The sequence below is a fragment of the Schistocerca nitens genome, chromosome 1, assembly GCF_023898315.1.
Source record: "Schistocerca nitens isolate TAMUIC-IGC-003100 chromosome 1, iqSchNite1.1, whole genome shotgun sequence".
Classification (NCBI taxonomy): domain Eukaryota; kingdom Metazoa; phylum Arthropoda; class Insecta; order Orthoptera; family Acrididae; genus Schistocerca; species Schistocerca nitens.
This window is the reverse complement of record NC_064614.1, coordinates 704,130,374-704,148,447: the sequence shown is the minus strand read 5'-3', so window position 1 is coordinate 704,148,447 and position 18,074 is coordinate 704,130,374. Positions and strand designations below refer to the sequence as shown.

The 18,074-nt window shown below is 43.2% G+C and overlaps 1 protein-coding gene across 1 annotated transcript in view; it reads left to right on the top strand.

Annotated features, from left to right (window-relative positions):
- The window catches only part of LOC126259664 (uncharacterized), a 79,854-nt gene that overhangs the window by 30,148 nt on the left and 31,632 nt on the right, over window positions 1–18,074 (top strand). The window contains exons 4-6 of the mRNA XM_049956606.1: window positions 6,513–6,607; window positions 6,691–6,760; window positions 6,907–7,068. Of these exons, the coding sequence (XP_049812563.1) occupies window positions 6,513–6,607; window positions 6,691–6,760; window positions 6,907–7,068 (327 nt within the window). The remainder of the gene's footprint in view (window positions 1–6,512; window positions 6,608–6,690; window positions 6,761–6,906; window positions 7,069–18,074) is intronic.

Here is an 18,074-nt window from a genome sequence, read left to right as displayed (position 1 = left end):
GTAGCGAGTGCACTGGAAGGACAAGATTGAAGACTAGAGGTAGAAATAAAGAAACTGAAGCAGGAATATATAAAACTTAGAAACCAATTAAGACCACTTCCTTTATGGAGATAGTTGTGACTGGCACTGCGAGCAAGCCAGAAAATAAGGTAGAACCTAGGATAGGAGTAGTGAGCATAGCAAACAAATGTTCTGTTTTTCAAAGTAAACAATAATCAAGATATGTATGCTGTTAGGGAAACCTTGACGAAGACACTCAGTCCTAGAGAATACAAAATTAGGGTAAAGACCATCAAATCCACGGCCATCATGGCAACAGTAGAAAAAGCATCACAGATTGACCACAAAGATGTAGGGAAAACTGCACTCTGATAAAGGACATTAGGTGTGAAGAGTCAGAAAAGAGGTGGCCGTGCTTGGCAATGTATCAAGTGCTGATAACACTTTCTGATGAAAACTATCTTGCCAAATTGTACAAAATCATCTTAAGTGCTGATCTAGATAAATAGGAATTCATGAGATGAGTCAAGTTATGATTCAGAACAGGAGAAAGGGGTAAAAGGTTCCAAACAATACAGGGTGTTACAAAAAGGTACGGCCAAACTTTCAGGAAACATTCCTCACACACAAATAAAGAAAAGATGTTATGTGGACATGTGTCTGGAAACGCTTAATTTCCATGTTAGAGCTCATTTTAGTTTCGTCCACCTACGCTCATTGGAGCACGTTATCATGATTTCATACGGGATACTCTACCTGTGCTGCTAGAACATGTGCCTTTACAAGTACGACACAACATGTGGTTCATGCACGATGGAGCTCCTGCACATTTCAGTCGAAGTGTTCGTACGCTTCTCAACAACAGATTCGGTGACAGATGGATTGGTAGAGGCGGACCAATTCCGTGGCCTCCACGCTCTCCTGACCTCAACCCTCTTGACTTTCATTTATGGGGGCATTTGAAAGCTCTTGTCTACACAACCCCGGTACCAAATGTAGAGACTCTTCGTGCTCGTATTGTGGACGGCTGTGATACAATACATCATTCTCCAGGGCTGCATCAGCGCATCAGGGATTCCATGCGACGGAGGGTGGATGCATGTATCCTCGCTAACGGAGGACACTTTGAACATTTCCTGTAACAAAGTGTTTGAAGTCACACTGGTACGTTCTGTTGCTGTGTGTTTTCCTTCCATGATTAATGTGATTTGAAGAGAAGTAATAAAATGAGCTCTAACATGGAAAGTAAGCGTTTCCGGACACATGTCCACATAACATATTTTCTTTCTTTGTGTGTGAGGAATGTTTCCTGAAAGTTTGGCCGTACCTTTTTGTAACACCCTGTATAACTGAAGAGAGCCCTCAAGTTCGCTACCTTCCACTCCTGAAGGACCAAGTATACATCGACTTAAGGAGCTGCAAATCCAAGATTTTGTGTGTGTTCAACAGTGCTGTAATTTTTAAGACCTAGACCTTGCAGAAAATAAATGTAGAGAACGGGAAGTAACTTGTGCCAAGTGTGGCAAACCAGACCCCAAACAGTCAGATTGCAGGGTGTCTGAAAGTGTAGGGTGCACACCACGCAAAAGGTGAATAAGGAACTGCGATAAGGTAGGTGGACTGGGGAGAGTGTCATACAGACAACTATGTGATAGAGAGATTGCATCACTGTATAGGACCATGTACATGTTCACTGACGTGGTACAAGAGAATGACGGTGAGAATGTCGATTGCATTGTAAACTTCAATTCCAACACCATGAGTAAGTAGTACAGATGACACTCTACCAGGATATATGTGCCTGGCATTACACAGTTGCCCAGGCCGAAGTCAACATGCAAACATGCTCTCTGCCTCATACACTGTTGACTGAAATACACTCCTGGAAATGGAAAAAAGAACACATTGACACCGGTGTGTCAGACCCACCATACTTGCTCCGGACACTGCGAGAGGGCTGTACAAGCAATGATCACACGCACGGCACAGCGGACACACCAGGAACCACGGTGTTGGCCGTCGAATGGTGCTAGCTGCGCAGCATTTGTGCACCGCCGCCGTCAGTGTCAGCCAGTTTGCCGTGGCATATGGAGCTCCATCGCAGTCTTTAACACTGGTAGCATGCCGCGACAGCGTGGACGTGAACCGTATGTGCAGTTGACGGACTTGGAGCGAGGGCGTATAGTGGGCATGCGGGAGGCCGGGTGGACGTACCGCCGAATTGCTCAACACGTGGGGCGTGAGGTCTCCACAGTACATCGATGTTGTCGCCAGTGGTCGGCGGAAGGTGCACGTGCCCGTCGACCTGGGACCGGACCGCAGCGACGCACGGATGCACGCCAAGACCGTAGGATCCTACGCAGTGCCGTAGGGGACCGCACCGCCACTTCCCAGCAAATTAGGGACACTGTTGCTCCTGGGGTATCGGCGAGGACCATTCGCAACCGTCTCCATGAAGCTGGGCTACGGTCCCGCACATCGTTAGGCCGTCTTCCGCTCACGCCCCAACATCGTGCAGCCCGCCTCCAGTGGTGTCGCGACAGGCGTGAATGGAGGGACGAATGGAGACGTGTCGTCTTCAGCGATGAGAGTCGCTTCTGCCTTGGTGCCAATGATGGTCGTATGCGTGTTTGGCGCCGTGCAGGTGAGCGCCACAATCAGGACTGCATACGACCGAGGCACACAGGGCCAACACCCGGCATCATGGTGTGGAGAGCGATCTCCTACACTGGCCGTACACCACTGGTGATCGTCGAGGGGACACTGAATAGTGCACGGTACATCCAAACCGTCATCGAACCCATGGTTCTACCATTCCTAGACCAGCAAGGGAACTTGCTGTTCCAACAGGACAATGCACGTCCGCATGTATCCCGTGCCACCCAACGTGCTCTAGAAGGTGTAAGTCAACTACCCTGGCCAGCAAGATCTCCGGATCTGTCCCCCTTTGAGCATGTTTGGGACTGGATGAAGCGTCGTCTCACGCGGTCTGCACGTCCAGCACGAACGCTGGTCCAACTGAGGCGCCAGGTGGAAATGGCATGGCAAGCCGTTCCACAGGACTACATCCAGCATCTCTACGGTCGTCTCCATGGGAGAATAGCAGCCTGCATTGCTGCGAAAGGTGGATATACACCGTACTAGTGCCGACATTGTGCATGCTCTGTTGCCTGTGTCTATGTGCCTGTGGTTCTGTCAGTGTGATCATGTGATGTATCTGACCCCAGGAATGTGTCAATAAAGTTTCCCCTTCCTGGGACAATGAATTCACGGTGTTCTTATTTCAATTTCCAGGAGTGTATGTACCATATACTTTGGTATAATAGACTACTGAGAGAAGATTGTAATGCAGGGCCTAATGGACTACAACATAGCTAGGCAACTGAAGCATGGACTATACCAACACACATTTACACAAATAGTGTTTGCTTTATGCATTGAGGAATTAGAGTATAATGTCATAAACGGGGAATGTATTAGTGATAATGGAATGTGCCGGTGTACTGTAGGGAAATCTCTCTCTCTCTCTCTCTCTCTCTCTCTCTCTCTCTCTCTCACACACACACACACACACACACACACACACAGTGCACAACCAAGTGCATTCTTTGCTAGAACATCAGAGTCACCAGCAGACTAACACCAAACAGACCCTTCTGTTGGAGATGTATCACTGAAATCGAACAATAGAAACTTTGGGTTGGGATATCATCAATGTAAGGAAAAGATAGATTGCTACGTACTGAAATATGATGTGTTACGCTGCAGACAGGCACAATTAAAAGGCTTTAGTTTTTGGCCACAGCCTTCATCAGAAAAAGAAGAGAAAGAGAAACGCACACTATTCATTCACACAAGCAAGCACACCTCATGCACACATGACCACCAACTGTGGCACTTCCAGAGCTGTCGGAGTTGTGGTCATATGTGTGTGAGGTCTGCTTACCTGTGTGAGTGAATGGTGTATGTTTCTCTTTCTTTTTCACTTTGACCAAAAGTTAATGTGTAAGTGACTTTCAATTGCGCCCGTCTGCAACTTAACATTTCATCTTTACGGGAAGCAGGAGTCTACCTTTTCCTTACATTGTAGACATATCACTGAGATAGTTCAGATCAAATCTAAGACCAGACACACATATGAACACACAATCCATTAACACAAGACAAGCCGGGTGACCAGGAGGAGTAGGCGGACTGCAAAACTAATGACAGATGCAATAGAGAAAAAGGAATGTGATGTGACAAAAAGAAGCTGATACATCAAGCCAGTGCACTTTGTTTCAAGGGACTACATACTCACAGCAAAAACCATATGCAGCACATCACATTTCATAACAGAACAAAGACTGTATCGGCAACAATAAACAGCAACCAACAAAACATGGGATAAGCAACAACTTGACAATGATGACCACACACAAACAGATGCATCTAGTCAGCTGCAACAGTTCGCAGACAACACAACACACAAAACCAGACATCTGCTAAACACAAAGAGGAAACTGATCACAAACCACAAACTGCAGAAACAGAATAAGATGTTTGCAAAATCCAACAAAACTGCTTCTGTGACTTTGGACCCCTGGAGGAGAACTTGTGCATTTACAGATTGCAACAGCAAGATATCTTTGAAACCTCACAGTGTTTCATGACTTTCAAGATGAACTCGAAAAGGAGCACAGTATGTTTTTCCTATAGTGAACAATCAGACCAAAAGATCTTACAGGTTGAAACTCTCCCAACAGATCCCCATGAACTCATAGGGAGAGCATATATGTGAAGATTGCAAGTGTTCGATCTGGACCAAATGGACAGTGTGTCTGCAAGAGCACATGGCATGCAGTCTTTGTCTTGACTAGGAACAGTCATGAAATGCTCGTATTTCACCAATCATCCCTGGAGCTGTTCCAACGAAACACTATACAGAGCACTGTCATAAATGTGGAGTTGGAAAAGGCCCTGGATGAGGTGTGTGGATGTGGTATGCTCCTAGGAGCCATACACAGGGAATGAACATCTGATTCGTTTCGCAAACCATGCAATAGTGATCACAGGGAGTACCACTCCAGAAGTTGTGGCCACATTAGTCAACAGGCAGTGGACTGTGACAAAGATGTGACGACTATGCTTTGACCAGGTAATTCTGGAGAAATATGTAAAGGGAATGACACATAGGTAGTCTCATCAATTTATGTGCAATTCTGTGATGAAGACCATCCTCATGGAGAATGGATAGAGAGAACTGCACAACATGAACAACATAACTATCACTGCAGATACGAACACCTGTTCAACATTATGGCCCTCATCATGGACAGATAGCCAGGGATGCTGCATTAATGACAAGATAAACATGACCAACCTATATATAGTTAACAGGGAGGTCAGCCCTACACATACAGCAACAGAGCAGAAGCAAAATCAAACACTGACTTTACAGTAGCAAATAAAACATCTAATAGGCTCATTGTATCGTGGGAAGTATGCAACACGGCTACACACAGCAATCATAATGTCATAATCACAAACTTTGCTACAAGTGTGACACAAAAACACACGCAACACATAGTTTCTATTTAGTAAAGCAGACTGGCAGAAATTATATCAGTTTGTAGTGACATACAACCTTTTATAGATTGAAGGCAGCATTGACTATGAGATTCATAGACTGACAAAAGTCTTGCAAGAGGTACAAGATGAAACAGTCCCGAAGTAACAGACAAGAATTAAAGGAAAATAACCAGGTCAAATGAACTTAAGCAGACTCAAAAGGAATTCGAGAAATGAATACAAATACTACCAGAGGGCAGTAACTGCTACACTAGAGACAGATAACAGTGCTAATACTACAGATTGTATCTAAGTGCAAGGAAACCAATCTTTGAACATTTAGTGACTGTTTGGCAGTTCTCCATTGAGAAACGTGTTACAGATATAAGAAACTGAGTGTTGTGAAGAAGTAATTAAGTTATTGGAGTCATATCTAGAAGGATGGGGAGCAAATTCCTAATTGGTTTTTTAAATTTAGATTTTCAGCAAACAAATAAATTGCAAAGATAAGTAGTAATGAACTTTCAGATCTGGTGCTTCTTCTTTTGGAAGGTCAAGGCAATGCCTAAGAAATGATATACTGTAGTGAAGAGGAGGAAAAGTGCCTTAGATTTCTTGCCAAAAGGGACATATATCGTAATGTGCATGTGCCATCATAGGTTTGCCTTTTATGCCTGTTTTGAGTCAAAAGTTCTGACATGTTGCCCACTCTTGCTTAGCTTCATGTTTTTATTATTTTTTAAATTAACTTTTCGCCTATGTTGCCATAAATTTCCCCTTGTAGATATTCTGTAGTTGGAGTCAGCAAATGTACCTTTTGTGCCACTATTTGCCTTGCTCCAGTTTCAGTAACTTTTGTAATATATCTCATAATCATTGGTATTACTTTTCTGGGTGAAGATTATATGGTCTTTTTTGTCATTGTTGAGAGCACCTGGTAAATTTTTAATAAATGTTTTCAGAGTGCCAGCAGTATTTTCTTAGAAGCAATACAAATCCTTCATTCTTGTCAAGAGAAGAAAGGTGTGTTGAGTGGAACAATTCTACATCAGAATAGGTAAATTCAAAAGTTAAACAATTTATGAGATCTCCTTCTGGCTCTTCTTGTTTCATAAACACAAATTTTGTCTGTCTTTGTAGGATTGTTGCAACACAGCTGAGCCCAGATCTCACAAGAACAATTATCTACACTGATCCATATAGAATTAGAGTAAGTACTAAAAGAACACCTGTTTATATTATTAATTTCATTTCACCATTTTATACTAGAAAATAAATTTTGACATGTGGTTCTTAACACAGCTGACCAGTGGGACTGTGTAAGATAGCTCAATCTCTCTGGTCTTTCTGTTTCAGTCACCAGCTGAACACCTTGAAACACATTTCCACCTCCCAATAGGTGTGCAGCTGTTAAAAGTGTATGTCGATGGAAATGAATATAGTAAAATGTTAACAAATTTGAATACTATTGGAACATCTGTCAAGAATATTTCTATACAAAAATTACAGCAACCAAAGGTAAAAGGATGATATTTACCATTGTAGTTATCATAATTAGGACCTATCCTTGCTTTATGATAGGGTTCATGTTATCAGTATGGTTCATGGAGAGGGAAACAAATTACATCACAACTGAGTACACTGAAACAAAAAAACAGTCTGCCCTTATTGCGGATGCTTTATATTTATAAAAATTAACAGAATTCACAATCTGGACTGGTTGTTTTTTGTGATACCAGACTGCTGACATTCTGAGTGAAAGAACTGACTATATTGATTTGGTCTTCTTTGTTTCCTTTCATTAATTCATTCATAATTGTTTCAAAGACTACATTATGGAGCAGAACACCTAGGGTGTAAAACAATTCGGGGTATAAGTGAACTGAGAAATAGTTGCTACAATAAAATTAACACTAACTAATGATTATCAGATTTGTCACATGAAGGCATTAAATGAGCATCTCAGCAATTAGCAAGAAAGATCCAACACTGAAGGAGACTGTCACACTATAACTTATAACAGTCAATTGATTTTTATCTCCCGGTGCTTTTTTTAACATGTTATCATTTTCATGGGTACGTTAATAAATTTCAAAGGATCATGATTGCAGTGATGTCATTATCTAGTGCACTACTAAAGGTATTCATATATTCTGTATGTAGATCATCAGATAATTTATTGAGGTAGTAGCTGTAAGAATGCTTTTAATTAACTTTGGATTTTGCAGGCATAACCAATCTTGGGTATTACATTTACGCTCAACTTGTAAAGAGAGTTTTGCATCAGGATATAGACTTCCACTCCTAGCCATAGGCTACATGCATAATCAGTGACGAATAAAGATTCTTGTGTAGTGGTGTGGTTGTTTGTGTCACATTTTCCAATAAACTGAGTTTCACAGATGTCATTTTGCAGTCTAAAATTTTGTACAGGATGAGTTTTTATCAACCAAAAATATCACGAAAGGTCATGTGTACTAGAAAATGAGTACAGTACTTCCAAGATCTTTGGAGAATATTCTGTGAAATACTAATTATCTGTTTTGTAACAAATCTTACTACTTGCTCTTGTAGAAAAAAATATGTCATCTTAAGCAGCATTGTCTCAGAAAATAAGTATCTAACAAGACAGAGAATGTAAATTTTATAAGATAGTGTTTTTGTCTGCGGGCTAGAATAGTGAGAGCGTGAGGCTTGCTGAACTTGATTGATCGCCTTATCAGTGTGTTAGTTCCCTAACAGTTCATCACCATGGATTTCAACACATTTTATACACAGGGTTTCAGTTAAGTGTGTGACTTGTGATTATTAATGTCTATACCTGATACATTCATGATTGTCAGATACAAAATCTGTGTAACTAGTTTTGTCACGTTAAGAGAAAAAATCTTGATAGTATAAAATAGGGTTCTTATTGGTATAGTCCTCAAGATATTACTGGGAGGAAATAAACTAAAACACTTGGCAAGTACGAGGTTAGTTCAGTCCAAGAGTGCTCTCCTTGGAGGTGGTTCCTTTCCTTCTTTCTACTTGAGAATTGGCCCATTCAGCCAGTCTGTATTGCCATAGTTCTGAAAAACTGAAGAACCAAGGTGTAAACAGAGGAAACATCATGGAGGCATTGTTTATCATAATAACTGCTAATTCTTTCAGAGAATATAGCAATGACATAAACAGAAAAAGAGAACTTCTGTTGCCCCCATGTGACACTGTCATGTTAGATGAGTATATATACAGGAAAATGGAGATGGTACCTTATATGTAAATAAGTTTTCACAGATGTCATTTTGCAGTCTAAAATTTTGTACAGGATGAGTTTGAACTCCACTGACAAAATTTGAGAGGTTGTTTAAGGATATTTTCTGAGTATTTTGATATAAGAGTTTGTTTTCTTTGGTGGCTCATGTCAACATAATTATGATTTTTCTCTGTTTAGTTTGTTCCCAACTACCTTTGTTTCTATGAAAATACTTTCATAGAAGGGAAAAAACCTGTACTTAGGCAATCACTAAAGTGAAAGTATCAAACGCAAAACACAAAATAATGCTATGATCCTCAGATGCAAAAACACTGCAATGTGATCGCCAGCTCTGTGCAAACAGCTCAGCATATTCTCGTCATGCCTCTCTCCCAGTGTATTCAGAGAACTCGTACACAGGGTTCACAGTGACTGACTTTTGATCAGTAAACCTACCCATATTGTTGCATATCAATGCTACTGCACAACTCTCACTGCCAGTAAAAACAAACCTGAAAATGAAAACAACTGAGCAGCACTGATTGCAAGCTTTAGGGATAAGAATAAAGCAGCCATCATTGTTTTCAGGCAAGACACACTGCGGACATTATTGACATTTGTACTGTTGTGCAAATGTTTTCAGTGCAAAACAGATACAAAGATAAGCGCTGGTAAAAAAATCAAATGAAATGAAAGTTCTCTGCAATAAGCCACTGGAGTCAGTGGAACAGTTATTCCTAATAATACTCAGAAAATATTACCGAATAACCTTCAAAATTTTGTTTTGGAGCTCAGGTTCACTGGTTTACTATTGCATCTCATCATTCTTCATATCTTCTCTTACATACATACATACATACATACATACATTACAGTCTTGAAGCTGCCATTACATAACATCCTTATAATGTGATATAGTTAATAATATGTGCATCAATTCGTTCTGTTAAGAAACTGATCAGTGGAGTAGGGAAAGTTGTCCACCATTAATTTTTTAGGCCCTTCTTAAGCTATACATTATTGTTAGCTAAACTTTTTATAGCTGTTGGAAAGCTGTAGAAAATATCTTCCTTGATGAAGGGCACCTTGTATTGTTTCTATGAATCGAACTGTTGGTTTAAAAAGAGAAGTGTATTACTTATAACAATTTTCATTAAGGTATTAACTGAATAGCGACAATGAAAGGTGGATGTACTGTATTACGGACTGTACTAGAATTCAGTGTTTAAACCAAGTATCAGTGTGTCAGAGTATTTCGTACCTGTTTTGTGCAGAATTTTGTGATACCATAATAAGCTCACCAAACTCCGGTGCAACAGTGCATTGCTGTTTCTCTCACTTTTTCAGGTTTACCATTTCAAGCCAGTCTGCTTGTGTCTGTATATGTGCAGATGGATATTTGTGTGTGTGTGTGTGTGTGTGTGTGTGTGTGTGTGTGTGTATACCTGTCCTTTTTTCCCCCTAAGGTAAGTCTTTCCGCTCCTGGGATTTGAATTACTCCTTACCCTCTCCCTTAAAACCCACATCCATTCGTCTTTCCCTCTCCTTTCCTCTTTCCTGATGAAGCAACCGTTGGTTGCGAAAGCTTGAATTTTGTGTGTGTCTTTGTGTTTGTTTGTGTGTCTATCAACATGCCAACGCTTTTGTTTGGTAAGTTACATCATATATATCCAATCCCGGGAGCGGAAAGACTTACCTTAGGGGGAAAAAAGGACTGGTGTACACTCGCGTGCACACACACACACATATCCATCCACACATATACAGACACAAGCAGACATATTTAAAGACAAAGAGTTTGGGCAGAGATGTCAGTTGAGGCAGAAGTGCAGAGGCAAAGATGTTGTTGAATGACAGGTGAGGTATGAGTGGCGGCAACTTGAAATTAGCGGAGATTGAGGCCTGGTGGATAACGGGAAGAGAGGATATATTGAAGAGCAAGTTCCCATCTCAGGAGTTCGGATAGGTTGGTGTTAGTGGGAAGTATCCAGATAACCCGGACGGTGTAACACTGCGCCAAAATGTGCTGGCCGTGCACCAAGGCATGTTTAGCCACAGGGTGATCCTCATTACCAACAAACACTGTCTGCCTGTGTCCATTCATGCGAATGGACAGTTTGTTGCTGGTCATTCCCACATAGAATGCATCACAGTGTAGGCAGGTCAGTTGGTAGATCACGTGGGTGCTTTCACACGTGGCTCTGCCTTTGATTGTGTACACCTTCCGGGTTACAGGACTGGAGTAGGTGGTGGTGGGAGGGTGCATGGGACAGGTTTTACACCGGGGGCAGTTACAAGGGTAGGAGCCAGAGGGTAGGGAAGGTGGTTTGGGGATTTCATAGGGATGAACTAAGAGGTTACGAAGGTTAGGTGGACGGCGGAAAGACACTCTTGGTGGAGTGGGGAGGATTTCATGAAGGATGGATCTCATTTCAGGGCAGGATTTGAGGAAGTCGTATCCCTGCTGGAGAGCCACATTCAGAATCTGATCCAGTCCCGGAAAGTATCCTGTCACTTTTGTGGTTCTTCTGTGGGAGGTTCTGGGTTTGAAAGGATGAGGAAGTGGCTCTGGTTATTTGCTTCTGTACCAGGTCGGGAGGGTAGTTGCGGGATGCGAAAGCTGTTGTCAGGTTGTTGGTGTAATGCTTCAGGGATTCCGAACTGGAGCAGATTCGTTTGCCACGAAGACCTAGGCTGTAGGGAAGGGACCGTTTGATGTGGAATGGATGGCAGCTGTAATGGAGGTACTGTTGCTTGTTGGTGGGTTTGATGTGGACGGACGTGTGAAGCTGGCCATTGGACAGGTGGAGGTCAACATCAAGGAAAGTGGCATGGGATTTGGAGTAGGACCAGGTGAATCTGTTGGAACCAAAGGAGTTTAGGTTGGAGGTTGGAGAAGAACCACAAAAGTGCCCCACTTGTGACAGGATACTTTCCGGGACTGGATCAGATTCTGAATGTGGCTCTCCAGCAGGGATACGACTTCCTCAAATCCTGCCCTGAAATGAGATCCATCCTTCATGAAATCCTCCCCACTCCACCAAGAGTGTCTTTCCGCCGTCCACCTAACCTTCATAACCTCTTAGTTCATCCCTATGAAATCCCCAAACCACCTTCCCTACCCTCTGGCTCCTACCCTTGTAACCGCCCCCGGTGTAAAACCTGTCCCATGCACCCTCCCACCACCACCTACTCCAGTCCTGTAACCCGGAAGGTGTACACGATCAAAGGCAGAGCCACGTGTGAAAGCACCCACGTGATCTACCAACTGACCTGCCTACACTGTGATGCATTCTATGTGGGAATGACCAGCAACAAACTGACCATTCGCATGAATGGACACAGGCAGACAGTGTTTGTTGGTAATGAGGATCACCCTGTGGCTAAACATGCCTTGGTGCATGGCCAGCACATCTTGGCACAGTGTTACACCGTCCGGGTTATCTGGATACTTCCCACTAACACCAACTTACCTGAACTCCGGAGATGGGAACTTGCTCTTCAATATATCCTCTCTTCCCGTTATCCACCAGGCCTCAATCTCCGCTAATTTAAAGTTGCCACCACTCATACCTCACCTGTCATTCAACAACATCTTTGCCTCTGCACTTCTGCCTCGACTGACATCTCTGCCCAAACTCTTTGTCTTTAAATATGTCTGCTTGTGTCTGTATATGTGTGGATGGATATGTGTGTGTGTGCGAGTGTATACCCGTCCTTTTTTCCCCCTAAGGTAAGTCTTTCCGCTCCCGGGATTGGAATGACTCCTTACCCTCTCCCTTAAAACCCACATCCTTTCGTCTTTCCCTCTCCTTCCCTCTTTCCTGATGAGGCAACAGTTTGTTGCGAAAGCTTGAATTTTGTGTGTATGTTTGTGTTTGTTTGTGTGTCTATCGACGTGCCAGCGCTTTCGTTCGGTAAGTCACATCATCTTTGTTTTTAGATATATTTTTCCCACGTGGAATGTTTCCCTCTATTAATTTATATCATTAATTTGAACCCAACAATTACGTTTGTTATTGTCACTGTTGTATTTCGAAATCTTTTTTGTCATCTTATTTTCTCTTTTTGTTTGTGCCAGTAGTTTCACTTTGTATTCACCTTCTCCTTTTTACCGTAATCTACTATACAATTTTATCCCGCCTATATAGACTCAAAAATACGTCACCCACTTCCAAACCATAACCAAAAATTTTTTTCCGCTTTCAACACTACCGCTGCTATTAAATCCACCGTTTCTAGTCCACAAACAGTTCATTTCAGCTATTAAACAACCTTTTCTTCTAGTTCTGATAACTTTCGCTTTATTTCCATTTCCGTTCTTCCCACATCACTGATAATTTTTAGCCGCTTCCCACATGTTTTAACGTCATTATTTCTTCGCCAGACTATTGTTAGCCTCATTTTCATAATCTGCCACCACAAAACCACTCTTTTTAACACATTTACACGCCGTTTTCTCGAAATTTTCCCAAATCTCTCCATCCTTTAACGTGTTTTGGCGGCAACACAACCACCTAACCTATGTGCACATCGTTCTCTACCAACCCAAGTTCACCACAGGATCAACATAGCCCAACTTTAACCAACACTTTTTCGCCTTTTTTCACAACAGATCTCCTGTTACTTTCTCCAGTTATTTTCATCTCAACCTCATGTTACACTTTCCACCTTCTAATACCATGGCACCCTCACAACACCCCCACAACGACCCCATTAAGTTTTATTTACATTCCCTCCGCAAACATGCCTTCACCCTAGCCAGATTACGCTCGCATATTTTATTTTCTCAGGCTTGTCTGACATTTGGCATTACCCCCAAAGGCCCCACACTTAAAGTTCCCATCTCTGGCTGCAACCCTTCTTTCCATCAGTCCCTATACCAGTTCCAAACTGAACAATCCATTGCCCTCACCCACCTAATCCTTTACCTACACATCAACTCAGCCAATTAACACACCTGTCAACTCCTATCCTTAATAAAAGTCCTCAATCTTTCCTCTCCCACTTCCACACCGGCTGTTCAGAGCATCCTCCTACAGGCCAACCGCAAATTAGAACAACATGCCACCCTTCACCTCAAAAAACTATCCAATCTCCTGGTTTCCCACCTCCGGAAAGGCAACTCACTCACCCTTAACAACCTTTCCAGCAAACCTCAACCTCCTCTCATTGCACACAAACCCAGTCTCTCCCATCTACTCAACCTCCCACTTCCAGCTCCACTCCCTCCTAAACCTCAAAATTCCAATCAACACAATCTGGAACCACAACACCCTAATTCAGTAGTTAACCTTTCCTCCAAACCTCTCTCCCAATCCGAAACCTCTGTCCTATCCAAAGACCTCACCTTCAGCCCCACTCCCAGATTCAACCAAACAGCCCTCGTCAAAGATTTACTGTCCTACACTCGTACTCTCTGCTGGAAGTATCACTTTGCCACGAAGAAAAATGATCCTAATCCTACTCCTAATGATCCAACTCCCCAAGACACTATCCAAATTGAACCCTGCCTGGAACAGTTCCGTCCTCCGTCACAGCGGGACCCACCTCCTCTTCCTCAAAATCACCCTCTCCAAACCTTCCAGGAATTTCTGACTTCCAGCCTTGCCTCTCAATCCTTCTTAAAATACCTTAATCCTACTCCCAACATCACCACTGCTGAAGCCCAGGCTATCCGTGATCTGAAGGCTGACCGGTCCATCGTCATCCTTCCGGCGGACAAGGGTTCCACGACCGTGGTACTTGATCGTCGGGAGTATGTGGCTGAGGGACTGCGTCAGCTTTCAGACAACACCACATACAAAGTTTGCCAAGGTAATCCCATTCCTGATGTCCAGGCAGAGCTTCAAGGAATCCTCAGAACCTTAGGCCCCCTACAAAACCTTTCACCTGACTCCATCAACCTCCTGACCCCACCGACACCCCGCACCCCTACCTTCTACCTTCTTCCTAAAATTCACAAACCCAATCATCCCGGCCGCCCCATTGTAGCTGGTTACCAAGCCCCCACCGAACGTATCTCCGCCTACGTAGATCAACACCTTCAACCCATTACATGCAGTCTCCCATCCTTAATCAAAGACACCAACCACTTCCTCGAACGCCTGGAATCCTTACCCAATCCGTTACCCCCGGAAACCATCCTTGTAACCATTGATGCCACTTCCTTATACACAAATATCCCGCACGTCCAGGGCCTCGCTGCGATGGAGCACTTCCTTTCACGCCGATCATCTGCCACCCTACCTAAAACCTCTTTCCTCATTACCTTAGCCAGCTTCATCCTGACCCACAACTTCTTCACTTTTGAAGGCCAGACATACCAACAATTAAAGGGAACAGCCATGGGTACCAGGATGGCCCCCTCATACGCCAACCTATTCATGGGTCGCTTAGAGGAAGCCTTCTTGGTTACCCAAGCCTGCCAACCCAAAGTTTGGTACAGATTTATTGATGACATCTTCATGATCTGGACTCACAGTGAAGAAGAACTCCAGAATTTCCTCTCCAACCTCAACTCCTTTGGTTCCATCAGATTCACCTGGTCCTACTCCAAATCCCACGCCACTTTCCTTGATGTTGACCTCCACCTGTCCAATGGCCAGCTTCACACGTCCGTCCACATCAAACCCACCAACAAGCAACAGTACCTCCATTACGACAGCTGCCATCCATTCCACATCAAACGGTCCCTTCCCTACAGCCTAGGTCTTCGTGGCAAACGAATCTGCTCCAGTTCGGAATCCCTGAAGCATTACACCAACAACCTGACAACAGCTTTCGCATCCCGCAACTACCCTCCCGACCTGGTACAGAAGCAAATAACCAGAGCCACTTCCTCATCCTTTCAAACCCAGAACCTCCCACAGAAGAACCACAAAAGTGACAGGATACTTTCCGGGACTGGATCAGATTCTGAATGTGGCTCTCCAGCAGGGATACGACTTCCTCAAATCCTGCCCTGAAATGAGATCCATCCTTCATGAAATCCTCCCCACTCCACCAAGAGTGTCTTTCCGCCGTCCACCTAACCTTCGTAACCTCTTAGTTCATCCCTATGAAATCCCCAAACCACCTTCCCTACCCTCTGGCTCCTACCCTTGTAACTGCCCCCGGTGTAAAACCTGTCCCATGCACCCTCCCACCACCACCTACTCCAGTCCTGTAACCCGGAAGGTGTACACAATCAAAGGCAGAGCCACGTGTGAAAGCACCCACGTGATCTACCAACTGACCTGCCTACACTGTGATGCATTCTATGTGGGAATGACCAGCAACAAACTGTCCATTCGCATGAATGGACACAGGCAGACAGTGTTTGTTGGTAATGAGGATCACCCTGTGGCTAAACATGCCTTGGTGCACGGCCAGCACATTTTGGCGCAGTGTTACACCGTCCGGGTTATCTGGATACTTCCCACTAACACCAACCTATCCGAACTCCTGAGATGGGAACTTGCTCTTCAATATATCCTCTCTTCCCGTTATCCACCAGGCCTCAATCTCCGCTAATTTCAAGTTGCCGCCACTCATACCTCACCTGTCATTCAACAACATCTTTGCCTCTGCACTTTTGCCTCAACTGACATCTCTGCCCAAACTCTTTGTCTTTAAATATGTCTGCTTGTGTCTGTATATGTGTGGATGGATATGTGTGTGTGTGTGTGTGTGTGCGCGATTGTACACCCGTCCTTTTTTCCCCCTAAGGTAAGTCTTTCCGCTCCCGGGATTGGAATGACTCCTTACCCTCTCCCTTAAAACCCACATCCTTTCGTCTTTCCCTCTCCTTCCCTCTTTCCTGATGAGGCAACAGTTTGTTGCGAAAGCTTGAATTTTGTGTGTATGTTTGTGTTTGTTTGTGTGTCTATCGACGTGCCAGCGCTTTCGTTTGGTAAGTCACATCATCTTTGTTTTTAGATATATTTTTCCCACGTGGAATGTTTCCCTCTATTAATATATATAGGGAAACATTCCACGTGGGAAAAATATATCTAAAAATAAAGATGATGTGACTTACCGAACGAAAGCGCTTGCAGGTCGATAGACACACAAACAAACACAAACATACACACAAAATTCTAGCTTTCGCAACCAATGGTTGCTTCATCAGGAAAGAGGGAAGGAGAGGGAAAGACGAAAGGATGTGGGTTTTAAGGGAGAGGGTAAGGAGTCATTCCAATCCTGGGAGCAGAAAGACTTACCCTCTCCCTTAAAACCCACATCCACATCCTTTCGTCTTTCCCTCTTTCCTGACGAAGCAACCGTTGGTTGCGAAAGCTAGAATTTTGTGTGTATGTTTGTGTTTGTTTGTGTGTCTATCGACCTGCCAGCACTTTCGTTCGGTAAGTCCCATCATCTTTGTATATATATATATATAATTTTTGTCAATTCATACTCTATGTTTCAAATCAAATAGCAGAATATTTATCAGAAATGTCAACAGAACAGTTTTTGTTTAGTGAGTGATAATATTGCTTTTGTATATGCAGCGGGTCCTTCCTGAATCTCACAGTATAGCGATGTTGTTGTTGTTGTGGTCTTCAGTCCTGAGACTGGTTTGATGCAGCTCTCTATGCTACTCTATCCTGTGCAAGCTTCTTCATCTCCCAGTATAGCGATATGTTGCTATAAAGAATAGAGGACCTTAAATTTGAAGATCTTTGTAAAGGTCTATGCATTATACTTATTAGTCAAGCACAGTTGGCTTGCAGCTTACTTTCTGGAGCAAATGTTTATTACCACAGTAAATTATTATTATCATAATAGAGTGAAAATAGGTAAAACATGTCAATCAGATAAATACTTAATATGGTAAGTAACATAGTAAGAAAAGTTCTGCTTGAATGCAAATAATTTAGGAGTAAACAAGACCACTCACTGAATAGTAGAAGTTTTGAGTTGTTGACAGCCACATGAAAGACAATAAAAACTTGATGGCTTTCGAAAAAATCCTTTAACAAGATAGAGAGCACATAACATACGTACATACATACATACATGTGTGGGGTCTCCCCCCACCCACAACCTCTGCCATTGGGGTCCTTCTCCCCAGCACCAGATTTTCTGAACCACGCAGATGGGAGGTATCCTTTCAGTACATCCTTCTCTCCTTTAATCATCCTGATCTCAGTCTCTGATAAACCATTGCATCCACACCATCCTCCCAACAGTCCCACTCTTCTTCGTCCTGTCACCCCCTCCCAATCCAGACCTTCATGTCGGGTCATTGTGCATCGCACAACCCAGTAGCACCAGTATCCGTATGTCAGAATACTATCCCTTA